This window comes from Hipposideros armiger, unplaced genomic scaffold (genome assembly GCF_001890085.2).
Source record: "Hipposideros armiger isolate ML-2016 unplaced genomic scaffold, ASM189008v1 scaffold_280, whole genome shotgun sequence".
In the NCBI taxonomy this organism is placed as follows: domain Eukaryota; kingdom Metazoa; phylum Chordata; class Mammalia; order Chiroptera; family Hipposideridae; genus Hipposideros; species Hipposideros armiger.
The window spans coordinates 613,916-627,510 of record NW_017731630.1 but is presented as its reverse complement, the minus strand read 5'-3'; the positions used below and the strand labels follow the sequence as shown (position 1 = coordinate 627,510).

The 13,595-nt window shown below is 64.4% G+C and overlaps 1 protein-coding gene across 1 annotated transcript in view; it reads left to right on the top strand.

Annotated features, from left to right (window-relative positions):
- ADGRB1 (adhesion G protein-coupled receptor B1) overlaps positions 1–13,595 on the top strand; it is a 62,554-nt gene that overhangs the window by 35,476 nt on the left and 13,483 nt on the right. Inside the window, exons 19-24 of the mRNA XM_019657773.1 lie at positions 5,461–5,564; positions 7,785–7,887; positions 8,551–8,701; positions 9,202–9,271; positions 10,519–10,585; positions 12,883–12,968. Of these exons, the coding sequence (XP_019513318.1) occupies positions 5,461–5,564; positions 7,785–7,887; positions 8,551–8,701; positions 9,202–9,271; positions 10,519–10,585; positions 12,883–12,968 (581 nt within the window). The remainder of the gene's footprint in view (positions 1–5,460; positions 5,565–7,784; positions 7,888–8,550; positions 8,702–9,201; positions 9,272–10,518; positions 10,586–12,882; positions 12,969–13,595) is intronic.

The window sequence follows — 13,595 nt, the reverse complement described above, 5'->3', positions numbered from 1 at the left end:
GGACGGGCGCCTCCGGGCGGCGCGCGCGGAGGGCGGGACTGGCGGCCGACGGGAGGGGTCCGGGTGCCCGGCCGGCCCGGGGGCCTGGCCGCAGGGCGCGGGCCTCTGGAGAGGGCGGGTGGGCGCGGAGCGGGTGGCGGTGTGCAGTTGGGGGCCGCCGGCCTGAGCCGGGCTGGGGCCCCAGGAGTGGCCGATGGGTGAGTCTCCCCCTCTCTCCTTGGGGGGCCTGGGACCTTGGAGGGAGCTGGTCTTCGGAGGAGCCAGGCGCGCTGGGCTGCAGGCTCTCCGGGCTGGGGGAGGGCAGGGCCTGGCAGGGCCTTTCAGTTGGCGGGGGTCCCTGTCAGCGGGTGGCAGGGTTCTGGCCTGCCCCGGAGAGGGGGCGAGGAACTGCCCCCTCTTTCTGAGCCCTTTCCCACCCACCCTGTGGACCCCGGTCTGTGGAGGCGGCGGTGTCCCAGGTAGGAGGGAGACTTGGAAGGGCCTGGAGTGCGGAGTCTGGCCCAGGTCCACAGCCTCCCCAGGAAAGCCCCACATCTCAGGGCCCTCTTTTTTTGTTCCCTGATTCTTGTGGGGGCTGCCAGTTTCTATGGCAACGGCATCTGGGGCCAGCTGGCTGGCTGGAGCCCTGGGTGCTGAGCCGGGCCCACTGGGGCTGGTGGGCTCTCTCTCGCCCGGGTCCAAGCTGCACTCACGGGTCAGGAAGGCCCAGCTCCCAATCACGGGGCCCCTCCAGGGTGGCGGAGGCCGGGGTCTTTGCTCACTGAGCCCCTCTGCCCAGGCCTGGTGTGGGCAGCAGATCGGAGGACAGACTGGGGAGGGGGACATGGCTTTCCCGAGTGTTTAAGGTGGCTGGCCCTCGTTGGCTGGAGTGGTCCTGCTCTCCTCATGGAACCCCAGGTTCAATGTGCAAGATGGCTCCAGGCCCCCCTGAGAGCGTCTGCCCACCCTCTTCTCCTCTGGGACGTGGGTAGGGAGGCGGCATTGTCAGCTGGGGTCCCCCACAGGGTCAGAACTGGACTTCAGAGGTAATTGACACTAAACCTCTCTGTTGACAGGCAGGGAAACTGAGGCTTGAGTAGGAGGCTTTACCCAAGGTCTTAAGACCTGTGGCCTGGGCCCTGATCCAGCGTGCCCCCCACCCCACCCCCGATCAGGCTGTCTCTGTGACAGGCTGTCCCTGCTGATCTTGCTGGTTCTGGGGGCAGGGCCATCCTGGGGGCTCCCTGAAAGAGGCGGCTTTCTGCATAGATGGTCATCGGCACTAAAGCAGCAGGCTGCCCTGCACAGGGGCACAGCCCATGGGGCTGGGGCTGCCTAGGTCCTCCCAGAGGCCCGAGCAAGCCAGGCAGGGCCCGGCCGTGGGTCCCTGGGTGTGAGGAGGGCCCAGGGCAGGGGAGGCGTCTGCAGTGGAATGCGTGCCCGTATCCCCTTCCCCCAGCCCAGGGCCTGGCCCGGAGGACGTTGGTGTTGGATGAGTCTTAAAACAGGCTCGTCCTTTATACACGGTGACCCTGGGCTGGCCTCAGTCCCTCTGCGCCTCAGTTTCCTCACCTGTGGAGTGGAAGTGATCCTGTGTGCTCAGGGTGGCAGTGAGGAATAATCCAGTTGGTAGGGGCGGGAGGGGGCTCCTGGAGCAGGGCCCAAGCGTCCTGCAGGTAACACCTTCCTTCCTGGGCAGGGGCAGGCCTGGCATGAGAGCATGCTCAGCGAGGGGCAGCGCATGGGTGTGTGGGTGGTTGTGCTGGTGAAACTCTGCGAGTGAAGGGGCTTGATGCCAAGGGGGCTTTCTAGGAAAAGCCAACCTGTGCCAGGTGCCTGCAAGGGTGAGCAGCAAGGCTGCACTGCACAGGAGAGGGGCAGACAGGAAACGGTGTGAGGCTCTGTGTGGCAGGACAGTCAGGGGCTTGTGGCATCAGCCTGACCCGCCATGTCAGCATACACACCATGGGACACGGGCAGTGGGTCAGGCACCCCGTCCCCATATCCCAGAAGAAGCAGCTGAGGCCAAGGGAACAGGAGCTCCCAGCAGTCACAGAACCACCACGGGCCGTGGGACCCAGGGCAGGCCGCCTGGCCACTCTGAGCCTCAGTTTGTTCATCTGTAAGATGGGGTAGCAGTCAGCTCTGCCAGTTTCTGTGACCCCGTCGAGGGTGTGGGTGTGAGCTCAGAGCAAGCGTGTGGAAGGCACCACGGCGGGCTCAGCCTCCTACCTCGTGCTTACCGGCCATCCAGCCCGTCACTGCCTTTTTCTAGTTTTCCGGCCAGCTCTGACCCCAGTGACAGGTGACCCCACAAATGCTGGGCAGGGAGGGACTGAGAGAAAAGATGAGACCGCTATCATGCAGCCCATTGTACTGCGCTAACCCCTCTGAGTGTCTCGGGCTAGGCTGGGGTGCAGAAGAGCTTGACCTGTCCCGCAAGGGCCGTGGGAAGCTAGGTGGCTGGGAGGTGAGAGAGAATGGTGGTGGGATTGGCGGATCCCAAAGGGACTGCAGCAGGAGTGAGGGCAGAAGAGTCCAGTGGCAAGTGGGGTGATGGCAGAGGTGAGCTGGGCTGGGCGTGGAGAGGGACGGGGTGCTGCCTGCCTCTGCCACAGGGGCTGGCTGGGTGCATTGAGTACGGAGATTTAGGTCTAAGCGGGTAGAGGCTGCAGGCATCCTAGGGTGTGGAGTGGCTTCGAGGGACTGGGGTCCAGAGATGATGGTAAAGGTGGGACGCTGTGGTCACACCCCAGGAGCCAGAGAAGGCTGAGCTAGAGCTCAGGCGGGGGCGTGGACTGAAGAGAGCCAAGACGGAGGCGACAGGGTGTCAGATCACGGCGGCGCCGCTGCTGGCCTGCTCTGAGTCACACCTGTGAGGGGGCCGGTGCCACCTGCCTCAGAGCTGTGGTGGGGATTGAATGAGGTGAGGTATTCACAGCACACGGCACAGACTGGCGTGTGAACAGTCTGTAAGCGCAGGTGTTGTCAGTGTTGTTTCTGTGCTGTGCTTGAAACTGTCACTAGTCTGACCAGGGTCAGGGCTCAGCGTGTGACCAGGGTCAGGGCTCAGTGTGACCAGGATCGGGGCTCAGTGTGACCAGGATCGGGGCTCAGTGTGACCAGGGTCAGGGCTCAGCATGTGACCAGGATCGGGGCTCAGTGTGACCAGGGTCGGGGCTCAGCGTGTGACCAGGGTCGGAGCTCAGCCTATGCTGTAGTCAGGGCTTATTTATGTGGGTATCTGTGAGCCCTGGGTGGTGTTGGAGCAGCACCAGAACAGAAGTGGTGCTATAGGAAGGAAATCAGTGTTTAGGGTACATAAGTGTGTAGTCTCTGGAAGAAGATTGGATGTAGAACTGACATAACCATGTCAATAAAAACAAGAAAAGCCCTGGGTGATGAGGCGGGGCCCCTGTGAGGTGGTGACATCTCATCTGAGAGAAGCAGCAGCCGTGTGAAGGTCAGCGGAGAGCTCTGGGCAGAGGGCGCGGCCTGTGCAAAGGCCCGGGGGCAGCGCTGAGTCTGGCAAGGGAGCGGTCTCCTGCTGGAGGTCACCTGCTTCTGCCTGTTCTCTGTGTCGGTTGGGGCCAGCCTCTCACCCTGGAGGTCTCTAATCCAGCCCTCCCAACAAGGCCCGGAGTTTCCTGACACCCCTGCCCACCCATTGTGTCCCCTGTCTCCCCTCCACACGGTCCAGAACCTGCCAGACCAGGGCTGTCAGGAGTGACAGGCAGAGAGGAGGGAATGGGCACGCAGGTGGGAGAGCTGGCGGGGGTGTGACTGCCAGGCCTAATGAGGGCAGGGAGGCAGATGGCACAGAGATCAGGGCCGGAGCCAGCCACGGAGCCAGCATGAGCCACTTACTCGGCCACCCGTGACCCGCGTGGCTGGCTGTGGGCCAGCCCAGTGTCCTAGAAACGTTTGCTGGGGTCACCCTGCCCCCGACCTGTTCCTCTGGCCTCCTCCCAGCCCTGGGCCTCGGGGTCTCCATGGGTAAATGGTGTGATGGGACTCGGATCTCTCCAGGCCCCGCCTTGGGGTCTGAGCTCCGTAGGGGACGGTGGCTGTTTCCTGACCCACAGAATGCAGTCTGGGACGATGGCCAGCGGCTCACCTGGGGTAATCGGGGACCTGCTAGGAGGAGGCGCGCAGTGCTTCCCACGGAAGTGGCATTCCTGAGGATAGTGAGCGCAAGTGTGCCCAGCGAGCACAAGGCCCAGTTGGGCACCAGGGCGGGGAGGCGTGTCATGGTGTGTGTGCCAGGTGTGCAAGTCTGCAGCCCCAGGTGGGCGACCTCGTGCCTCGCCTTGACCTGGGCGAGGAGCGGGGGCAGAGGAGAGGATGTGGGACAGTCCTGAAGAGAGGAAGCAGGTGGGCGCTCACAGCAGGGGCTCCGGTCCCCCTCCATGCTGGAGGGGGCTCAGTGGTCACACCCACGCCCGGTCCGGGGTGGCCAGGGCCCGAAGCCTCCCAACAGGCTGGGAGCAGATGAGAGGCCAGCAGAGGGCCAGGCCTCAAGCGGGGGAAAGAGACCAGGGTGCCATGGGTCAGGGGTAGAGGCGACACTCATGTGCTGGAAGGCCGGAGGACAGGCTGACCCTGGGTGCCCTAGGGGCTCTATCCTGCCCTCCTGCACCCTGGCCCTCCCTACCTGGGGAGGTGGCAGCTAGGACAGCCAATGGGGCCCCCCCTACACAAGTTCAGGACCTGCCAGGCCCAGAGCCGGGGTGCTGGCCGTGGTCCTGAGCCTCTTTCCCTGGGGCCTGCCAGCTCCCCGTGTGGAAACAGGCATTTGTCTTGGAGCTGCACCCTGGGCCATGACCCCAGGAGCAGGAAGGTGCCAGCTTCAGGGTGTGGGGCCCCTCCTCTCCCGGCCACGCTGTCCACACAATCTCCCCCATTCCTCTTTCCTGGAGCCAGGAGGCAGCAGGCCGGGGAGGAACCACAGAGCTAGTCTGCAGTCCCAGCTTGCCTGGGTTCTGGACGCAGCCGGCCCCCATGTCCCTCACGCAGTACATGCCGGCCTCCTGTCATGCGCCCTCCTGCAGGCCCAGGGCCCTGCAGCACAGTGTGGCCCACGAGGTGGACTGTGGGTCATGTAGTCCCACAGGATGAGCGCAAGGGCGCATAAGCAGGGGCCAGAGGCACTCGCTGCACGACAGCTGGGAAGGTGTCCCAGGCAGAGGGAATGGCTGCTGCGAAGGCCCTGAGGTGGGAACAAGAAGTCAGGCCAGGCCCAGAGGCCTTCACAAAGCCAGCAGGGCGTTTAGACACTGCTTGGGATGCAGGGGGGGCGGGGGGGTGGCAGGGAGGGGACCTCTGGTGGCATGTTATGACATTTTTTGGCTGCTGTTTGGAGAGGAGCCTGAGGGTGCTGGGCCTAGAGGCGCGGAGGGCAGAGGCCCGCTCGGGGTCTCATCTGCACGTCTGCCCAGCCCCTGCCCCGCTCACTCTGTTCTCTCCCCCCGGAATTGCCAGAACATGGAGAAGGTGGTGGTGCCGTCGGTGACGCTCATCGTGGGCTGCGGCGTGTCGTCCCTGACCTTACTTATGCTCATCATCATCTACGTCTCCGTGTGGAGGTGGTGTCCTCAAGGGGCGGGCGGGGCACTGGGCCTGGGTGGCCAGTGGTTCCGGGAAGGGGACAGCCAGGGTCACATCTCATTCCTTCTCCTCTGAGGGTGGCCATGGGGGTGGGGGTGGCTCAGAGTCCCCTTCCTTCTCTCCTTCCCAGCCTGCAGCACCTGTCACCTGTGTCCTTGCCCTCCCCTGCCCACTGCTATCACTGATAGACAGCACCCCACCTCTGCCTCTGCCACCCCTCACCCCTCCACCCCCCACCCCCTGCGGCCTATTCCGGGTTCCTGGCTAACAGCTGCTCCAGGAACACTGATGGGGGTGCCTTGTGGGTGGGGGGCACAGGCACGGGCCAGGGGTGGGCCGGGCCACGCCTGTCTGCTCCTTCTCACACTGGGACCACACTTCCTCCCGCCCTCTGAACGCTTTTCCTGGCGGGTGCCAGCCAAGCCTGCACCCCAGCTGAGCACCTCCCCTTGACCACCGGGAACCCCCTGACTTCTCTGTTTGTCCTGTCACCAGGACATGCAGGGTCATGGCCTTCCCTGTGCCCAAGGTCAGGTTGCAGGGTGGGGACCTCTGCTCGCTCCCACCTCACACTCACTGCCCCCAGGCCCTGGGTGCTGTCTGTCTGGTTTTGGCCCGTGGGGTGCAGGGCAGCGTGGGGGCGAGGCATGCCATGAGGACTTCTGTCTGAGCCTAGGTTGAGGGACCTGTGTGTGCAGATGTGGATCTAAGCCAGGCCCAGGCGGCCACGGATGTGCGTGAGAGCGTGTGAGTGCAGGCCTGTGCCATCTTCCTGTCCACGGTGCCCCGCTTTGAGCCCCATTGAGCAGAGGTTTGGGACAGGGAGGGTGAAGTAAAGGTCACCCGCCTACCAGCAGCTGCCCACCAGGCCTGGCCAGGACGCCCAGTGTGTCCGGCTCCATGAGCAGTGCAACGTCAGCCAATAATTGAACTGACACCACACCCTGAGGCCAGCAAGGAGAGGTCAATGTGGCCAGTGGGAGGGGCCACCTGTGCTTTCCGGGTGACTGGGTGCCCATGAGCAGCGAGCCCCTGTCCTGCCCTAGGGTGGAGGTGCAGGAAGGTCAGCATCCAGGGCCCTTTCCACTGGGCCCACGTGCCCCCAGGCCTCAATGAACATGTTTGGCCCTTTTCCTGAGGCCTCAGTTTCCCCAGACCTCTGGGGAAGGGGCGTGTGAGAGCCCCTTCAGCTCTGCTGTAGCTCTGAGTTTCTTGCCCACAGTTGTCAAAGCGCCTCCTTCCTGAGCTCTGCTGGCTGTCACTGCCCCGTGAGCTGCTGTCAGGACCCCACCCCTGTGGTCCCCATCAGGAAGTGGAGACATGACCCACCCAAGCTCACATGCCACATCAGGCCATGTCATGGACCCCCAGGTTCTGCCCTGTACCCTCAGCCTGACACCTGCCTGGATCTCAGCACCGCCCCCCAGGCTGCTGGGGCGCTGTGTTGGAAAACGGGAGCTGAAGGGATGGTGGTGACACTTTCTGTGCCCTAGCTCTTTAATGTCGGCCAAAGCCCTGAGCAGTAGGTGGTGTTATCCCCAACCCATCTCAGAAAGGGAGACACCAAGACATGGAAGGCTTGGGTCAGTTGCTCAGGGTTACACAGCCACTGTGGACGCAGGCTCCACAGCCCCCGCTCAGGACCACCCCACATTCTTGCCTCAAAGTCAGGATCAGACAGGGATGGTGGGTCTTGGGAGACTGAAGTGAAAGCTAGGAGCAGGCAGACAGCGAGACCCTGAGAATGAGCTGTGTCTGAGGGGCAGAGGGACAGAGAGAGGATCTTGCATGACAAGAAGCATTTTTAAGGAGTCATCCCCAGCGGGAGTGGGCAGCTGTGTTCAGTAACGCCACAGGGTTCTCCCTGGCACCTGACTGTGCTAGAATTTGGTATGCGGTGGAGATGGTGGTGGTGATGGTGGTTGTGATGGCGGTGACGGTGCTGATTGCGGTGATGGTGCTGGTGGCGGCGACGGTGACGGTGGCGGTGATGGTGTTGATGGTGGTGGTGACGGTGACGGTGCTGATGGCGGTGGCGGTGACGGTGCTGGTGGTGGTGACGGTGCTGATGGTGCTGGTGGCAGTAGTGTTTGTAGGGAGGAAGTGGCGCCCTGGTTTGGTGCGGCCACAGCAGCCCAGTTCTTGTGAAGTGAGGCTCCGTTGAGCACTGACCACGGGCCCCCCACGCTCTCCCACAGGTACATCCGCTCAGAGCGGTCCGTCATCCTCATTAACTTCTGCTTGTCCATCATCTCCTCCAACGCCCTCATCCTCATTGGGCAAACCCAGACCCGCAACAAGGTAGGTGGCCTGACGCACACCCCAGTGTCCCCGCCCGGGGGGGGTTGGTGATGGCGGTGACGGTGACGACCCCAGCAGAGGCCTGGACCCTGGGATTCCCGGGAAGCTTAGGGGGGAGGGACTAGAGCCACCTAGAGTCCTTCTTGCCCCTCCTCTGGCCACGGCAGCCATGCGGCTCAGGCCCAGGGTGGATATGGGGACTTGGTGTCTGAAGCCTCCAGCTGGACTGGCAGTTCGGGATGAGCCAGGTGCAGGCCTCGTGCCCATCCCACTGTTGGGCACCAGGCTCTATCTGAGCTTGTCGGTGCCTTGCCATGTGGCCCTGCGGATGACTTGCCCTCTCTGGGCCTCGGGGTCACCAGCTACTGAACAGGTGGGCTTGAACTGGGGCTCTGGAGTGGGCTCCTGGCCAGCACTGGTACATCTACAAATGGGTGGGTGAGGAAGACGGGGCAGGAGGGGTGTCTGTGCCTGGCAGCTTGTGGGCAGGGCCATGCAGGCACCCACCGGGGGCTTAGGTGTCCACAGCCCGTCTCAGGTTGCTTCCTACCTGGGAATTGGTCCTGGTCACCGCGGTGGTTACTGGGCCAGTACCCAGCTGGTCGTGGGGCCCGGGGAGCAAACGCCTGCCCAGCTCCCCCACCCGCCCACCTGCCCACCCAGGTGGTGTGCACGCTGGTAGCCGCCTTCCTGCACTTCTTCTTCCTGTCATCCTTCTGCTGGGTGCTCACCGAGGCCTGGCAGTCCTACATGGCCGTGACAGGCCACCTCCGGAACCGCCTCATCCGAAAGCGCTTCCTTTGCCTGGGCTGGGGTGAGTGGCCGCCCACCCTGGGCCTCTGGCCGTTGTCCAAGCCCAGTTGCTCGTCCCTGCCCCGCACGCCCCCTCCCCTCTCTCCTCCAGCTCCCTCCATGGTGTCTACCCCTCCATCAGATTGCCAGATAAATTACTAATGCCGAGGTCAATTTGCATTTCAGATTGTGAAGGACTTTTTAGTGTAAGTATATCCCATTCAATATTTGGGACATACTTATACCAAAAAATGTCTCGTCCTTTATCTGAAATTCAAATGTGACTGGGAGTCCTGTGTTTTCCTTGCTAACCTGGCAGCCCTGCCCCCAGTTCTGTGGGTCATCACTCCTGTCCACCTCCCGTCCCCTCTCACGTGCTCAGTGTCACCCTCTGTTCAAGGGCTTCAAGGTCACCTTGCTGGCAGCCCCGCCCTCCGCCGGCGTGGCTGGACGGAGGTGGGGGATGGACGGGGTCATGGACGGTGTGGGGACCGACTCCCTCTCTTTCTGGTCCTTCCCTAGGGCTCCCTGCACTGGTCGTGGCCATTTCCGTGGGATTTACCAAGGCCAAAGGGTACAGCACCATGAACTAGTGAGTTGGGGCGGGGTGGGGACACGGGGGAGGCCACACGGCGTCCCAGGCCCTCCCACGGCCCTAGAAGGTGACCGCCGGCTGGGCCCTCATCTCACAGATGAGAAAGCCAAGGCTGGGAGAGGGTGGGGCCCCTACCCTCCGCCAGCTGCTCCCCAGCAGAAGGCAGCAGAATCGAGACAAAGGGTCTTGGGGAGCCTCTCACCTCATCCTTGGACAGACCAGTTGACCTCTCTGAGCCCCAGTTTCCCCGCCTGATAGGGTGTCCACCCCTGTACCTGGGGAGGGCAGTGCAGGGGTGGGGAGCCTCTCTCCCAGACGCAGTCGCTGAGGTCACTGAGGATCAGTGCGCCAGGGCCACGGGCCTTGATGCCAAGCCAGGAAGCTTGGGGCTCGCCTAGAGGTAGTGTGACTTCCCGAGGTGAGGCCAGAGGAGCCGAGGCCTGCAGGGGCCATGGGCACAGGGACGCAGAAACACGGGGGGAGGGTGGGGGGGTGAGAGGCAGGAGGGGGGACTGGTCCTGGCTGCTCAGACTTCACTCACTGTGGAGCCCCAGAGGGGACAGGGTGTGGCCGAGCCCTGGAGCAAGGCCCCCCTGGGCCGTGGGAGGCAGTGGACATGAGGGAGGAACCCAGTGACTGGGAGCCCCGGTGGGGGGTGCTGGAGGGAGGTATACCCAGTCCTTGGGGTCCAGGGGGGACAAGGAGAAGATTGGTCGTTGAAATGGGGTTCGGAAGGATGGAAAGGGGTTTGTTAAGACAGCACGGGGTGGAAAGACTGGGGCAGAAGGAACAGCACATGAAGTGTGCGGCGTCCTCCCTGAGCTCAAGGTTCCTGTGGGCCACCAGGGCGGTGCCCAGGAGGTGTGGGGTGAGGAGGGCCAGGCGGGGGGCCCAGCCCCGTGTGTGGGCTTCACGTCAGGAAGGAGGGCCTGCGAGTGAGACTGGGGAGTAAGTGTCTAGAAGGAGCGAGGGGCAGGCAGGCCTGGGGAGGGGAAAGGCAGGGGAAGGGGCCGGTCAGGGCACCAGGCCCTCTGCTGTGGTTCTGAGCAGGGGCACCCCTGCTCTGGACCTCTCTTCCATCTGTAAATGGGGGTGATGGTGCTGCCTGGAGCCCCTGAGGACCCTGAAGGTAAGGCTGAGCGTGAGGGTCCTGCATGCAGGATGCACTTTGTAGTGCCGGGCTGCTCCGGCCCTTCTCCGCGTCCCGCCTGCCTGGCCGCTAACCTGCCCGTCTCCCTCCTCAGCTGCTGGCTCTCCCTGGAGGGGGGACTGCTGTATGCCTTCGTGGGACCAGCCGCCGCCGTGGTGCTGGTACGGACCCTACCCCACGGTCCCGGGCTGGGCTTGGGCTGCGCCTACCTCAGGTCGCGCTGGTCACCAGGGTGTGGGCGGCGTCCACAGTCCCCTGCCCTGCCCTCGGGCTGCAGAGGTACACAGGCTGGGCTGAGGCGGCCGCCTCTTGTTCCCATGAGCACAGCTTGCCTGGTTCTTGGGCACCGGCTGTGTACCTGCCAGATCTGTGTGTGTTTGCCCGGTGAGGGACAGGGTGGGTGGGGACAGGTGGACAGATGGAGGACTGGGGCAGCAGGAAGTGTGGGCTAGGCCCGGGCGATGGGCTGTCAGAGCCGGAGGCTGGGTGGGCCTGGCCTTCTCCCTCGAGGAAGGCTCACTTGGCTCTCCGATTTTCCTTCCACTCTCTCCCCTTTTGGTGGGGGACGAGGGACAGCGCCATGTGGCACCAGGGCTGTAGTCCCTGGGCTGTGGACGAGCAGGGAGAGGCTGGGGGCCTGCCTGGCCCAGAGCCCGTCTCCTCCCTCCTGCCCCAGGAGAGGGCATCGGACACCGTCTTGCTGCCACAGAGCTCTCTGAGCAGGGCTGTGCGCCTTGTGGGAGCACCCAGCTCAGGCGTAGACTGGACGTGGCCGAGGAAAGTGCAGCCCTGGGCCCCCAGGGGGAGACCGAGCCCACAGGGCGCTGGTTGGGGGAGCCCGGGCTGGGCCGTGGCGGCAGTAAGCAGCGTCTGTGGGCGAGCCCAGGCCCCTCCCCACGGCCCAGCCGGCTTAGCCTCTTTATTCCTGGAAGGCGCAGCAGGGAGAGGCTGCGTGCTGGGCTTGTCCATGCAGCAGGTCAGTGGCCAGGGCCATCGAAGGGCAGGCGCCCAGGACGGGGGCGGGAGGGGGGTGGAGACAGGGGCCCCGGCCCACCCATGTCCCCTCCTGGGCTGCATCTGGAGCACAGGGGCTGGTCCTGACCCGCGATGGGACCCCCGCCCTGGGGCCCCTCTGGAAGCGGGGACATGCAGGTAGAGAAAGGCTAAACACAGAGCCTGCTGCAGGCAGGTAGGGCGGCTGGTGTCCTGCCCTCTTCTGCTCCAGCCGTGACAGAAGAGGAGGCCGCCAGGAAAGTGGCCTCCACCCAGTCTGGCCGAAGACTGGTGCCCATGTCTGGGAACTGTGTTCACAGGACAGTGGGAGGCAGGGCCCGGGCGGCCCCAGTACGTGGAGTCAGCCTCCCTGGACCTCTGGGCCCAGGGTCCTGGGTCCAGGAATCCACGGAGTCCCCACGGTCCCCAAGCCGCAGGAACTCGGCTGGGGTCAGGCAGCCCTTCTGCAGGGTAAGAGCAGAGGGGGGGGCTTTCAGAGGAGCCCCCCACCAGCAGGAGGCCAGAGGAGAGAGGGGAGACCCCAGGGTCTGCAGGGCTGTGGTGGGAGCTGACGAGGGTGCCCTGGGGACACCTCTCTTTGTCTCAGGTGGTAGTTGGGCAGCAGCCTGAGAGACTTTTCTTAGCACCAAGAAACACGGGCCAGGGGCCAGCCCTGGGCTGTCAGGGAAGACGCCTGGTGGCGGCAGTGGTCCTGAGTTACAGTCTGTGAAGGGCTGCTCAGGGCAGAGAGCACGGGAGCTGTGTGGCCCCAAGCAGAGCAAGGACAGCGGTCCCAGGGCGGGGTGAGCGTCCCATCGTGGCAGGGATACGCGAGGAGGAGTACGGAGCGAGCCTGGGCATGGGTGGCAGCTGGGCTGCAGGTCACTGAAGGTCCCTCTGTGCTCTGAGCATGCGTACCTGGTCAGCCCCACTCGGGAGGGACACGCTCATCCCGGCCCCAGCCGGACCTCTGACCGCTGGATAGATGGAACCCCTGCTCCACAAACGGTTGCTGACCACAGTGGGGGGGGGTAGGCCTCTGGGCTGCCCAGCTCAGCCCACCCCAACACCTGGGCACCCCCACCACCCTCTGAGGCCCAGCTGGGTTAGCCTGGCTCCCTCCTGGTGTCCACCCGCCCACCAGGGCCCCCAGGTCCTGGCGGAGCCCGTCAGGTGGGAGAGTCACATGGGAGGCCCAAGCTGCAGGACCCAGCCCTGTGGGGGTGGGGGCGGCGTGTGGCACAGAGGACCCCGCCTAACAGTGTGGGTGAAGGGGGCACTAGCGCGGGCCAGGCTGGCAGAGCTCGCTCTGGTGGCTTTGCCTCGTCCCTGGAGCCCCACCCTGACCGGGGAGTGGGAAACACAGCTGCGGATGGGGGGGCGGGGGTGGGCATGAGCTGGGCCCCGTGTGGAGCCCTGGCCTCTGCCAGTGCAGGCACCCCACGCCCTGCCCTCTGCCCGGCAGGTAAACATGGCCATTGGGATCCTGGTGTTCAACAAGCTCGTGTCCAAAGACGGCATCACGGACAAGAAGCTGAAGGAGCGGGCAGGGTAGGACCCAGAGCTCACCACCCCTGAGCCCCAGTGCAGGTGGGGAAACCGAGGCACAGAGGTCTGCGCCCAGCCAGCCCCTGCTCTGTGCTGCGGTTTGTCATCTGGCCCGTGACAGGGTGGGGGCCCCATGAGGTCCGTGGAAACAGTGAAGCTGATTGCTTTCAGAGACCTTGCCCCTTCCCTGCCTCGGGGTTGGCTGCTCCCTGAGCGGGTGTGTGGCCTGCCCGACCTGTGGTGCCTTCAGCGTGGAAGGAGGGTGCAGTGGATGGGCCGGGATGTCCTACCTGGGAAACCTGAGCCCAGAGAGGGCAGTGCCTGGCTGGTGGCCGTCCTGAGTGGCTGGCCGTGCCCAGCAGTGGCGGAGTGTTCTGGGAGGGAACTGTGCCTTCAGCCGTCCAGGGACCGGAGCCCCAGGTCATGGCCGGGGCCGACTAACAGCCTGGACATGCCCCCTCTCTGTCCTGTCCCAGCCCTCCTCACCCTCCTCACCCTTCCTGTACCTGCTGTTCTGTCTGTCCCTCTGCCTAGCTGGTGTCTGTGTGGGGTCCCCAGCCTTCTTGCCCTCCCCTCCGTGCCAGTCTTGCTCGCCTGTGTGTGTGTGTGTGTGTGTGTGTGTGTGTGTGT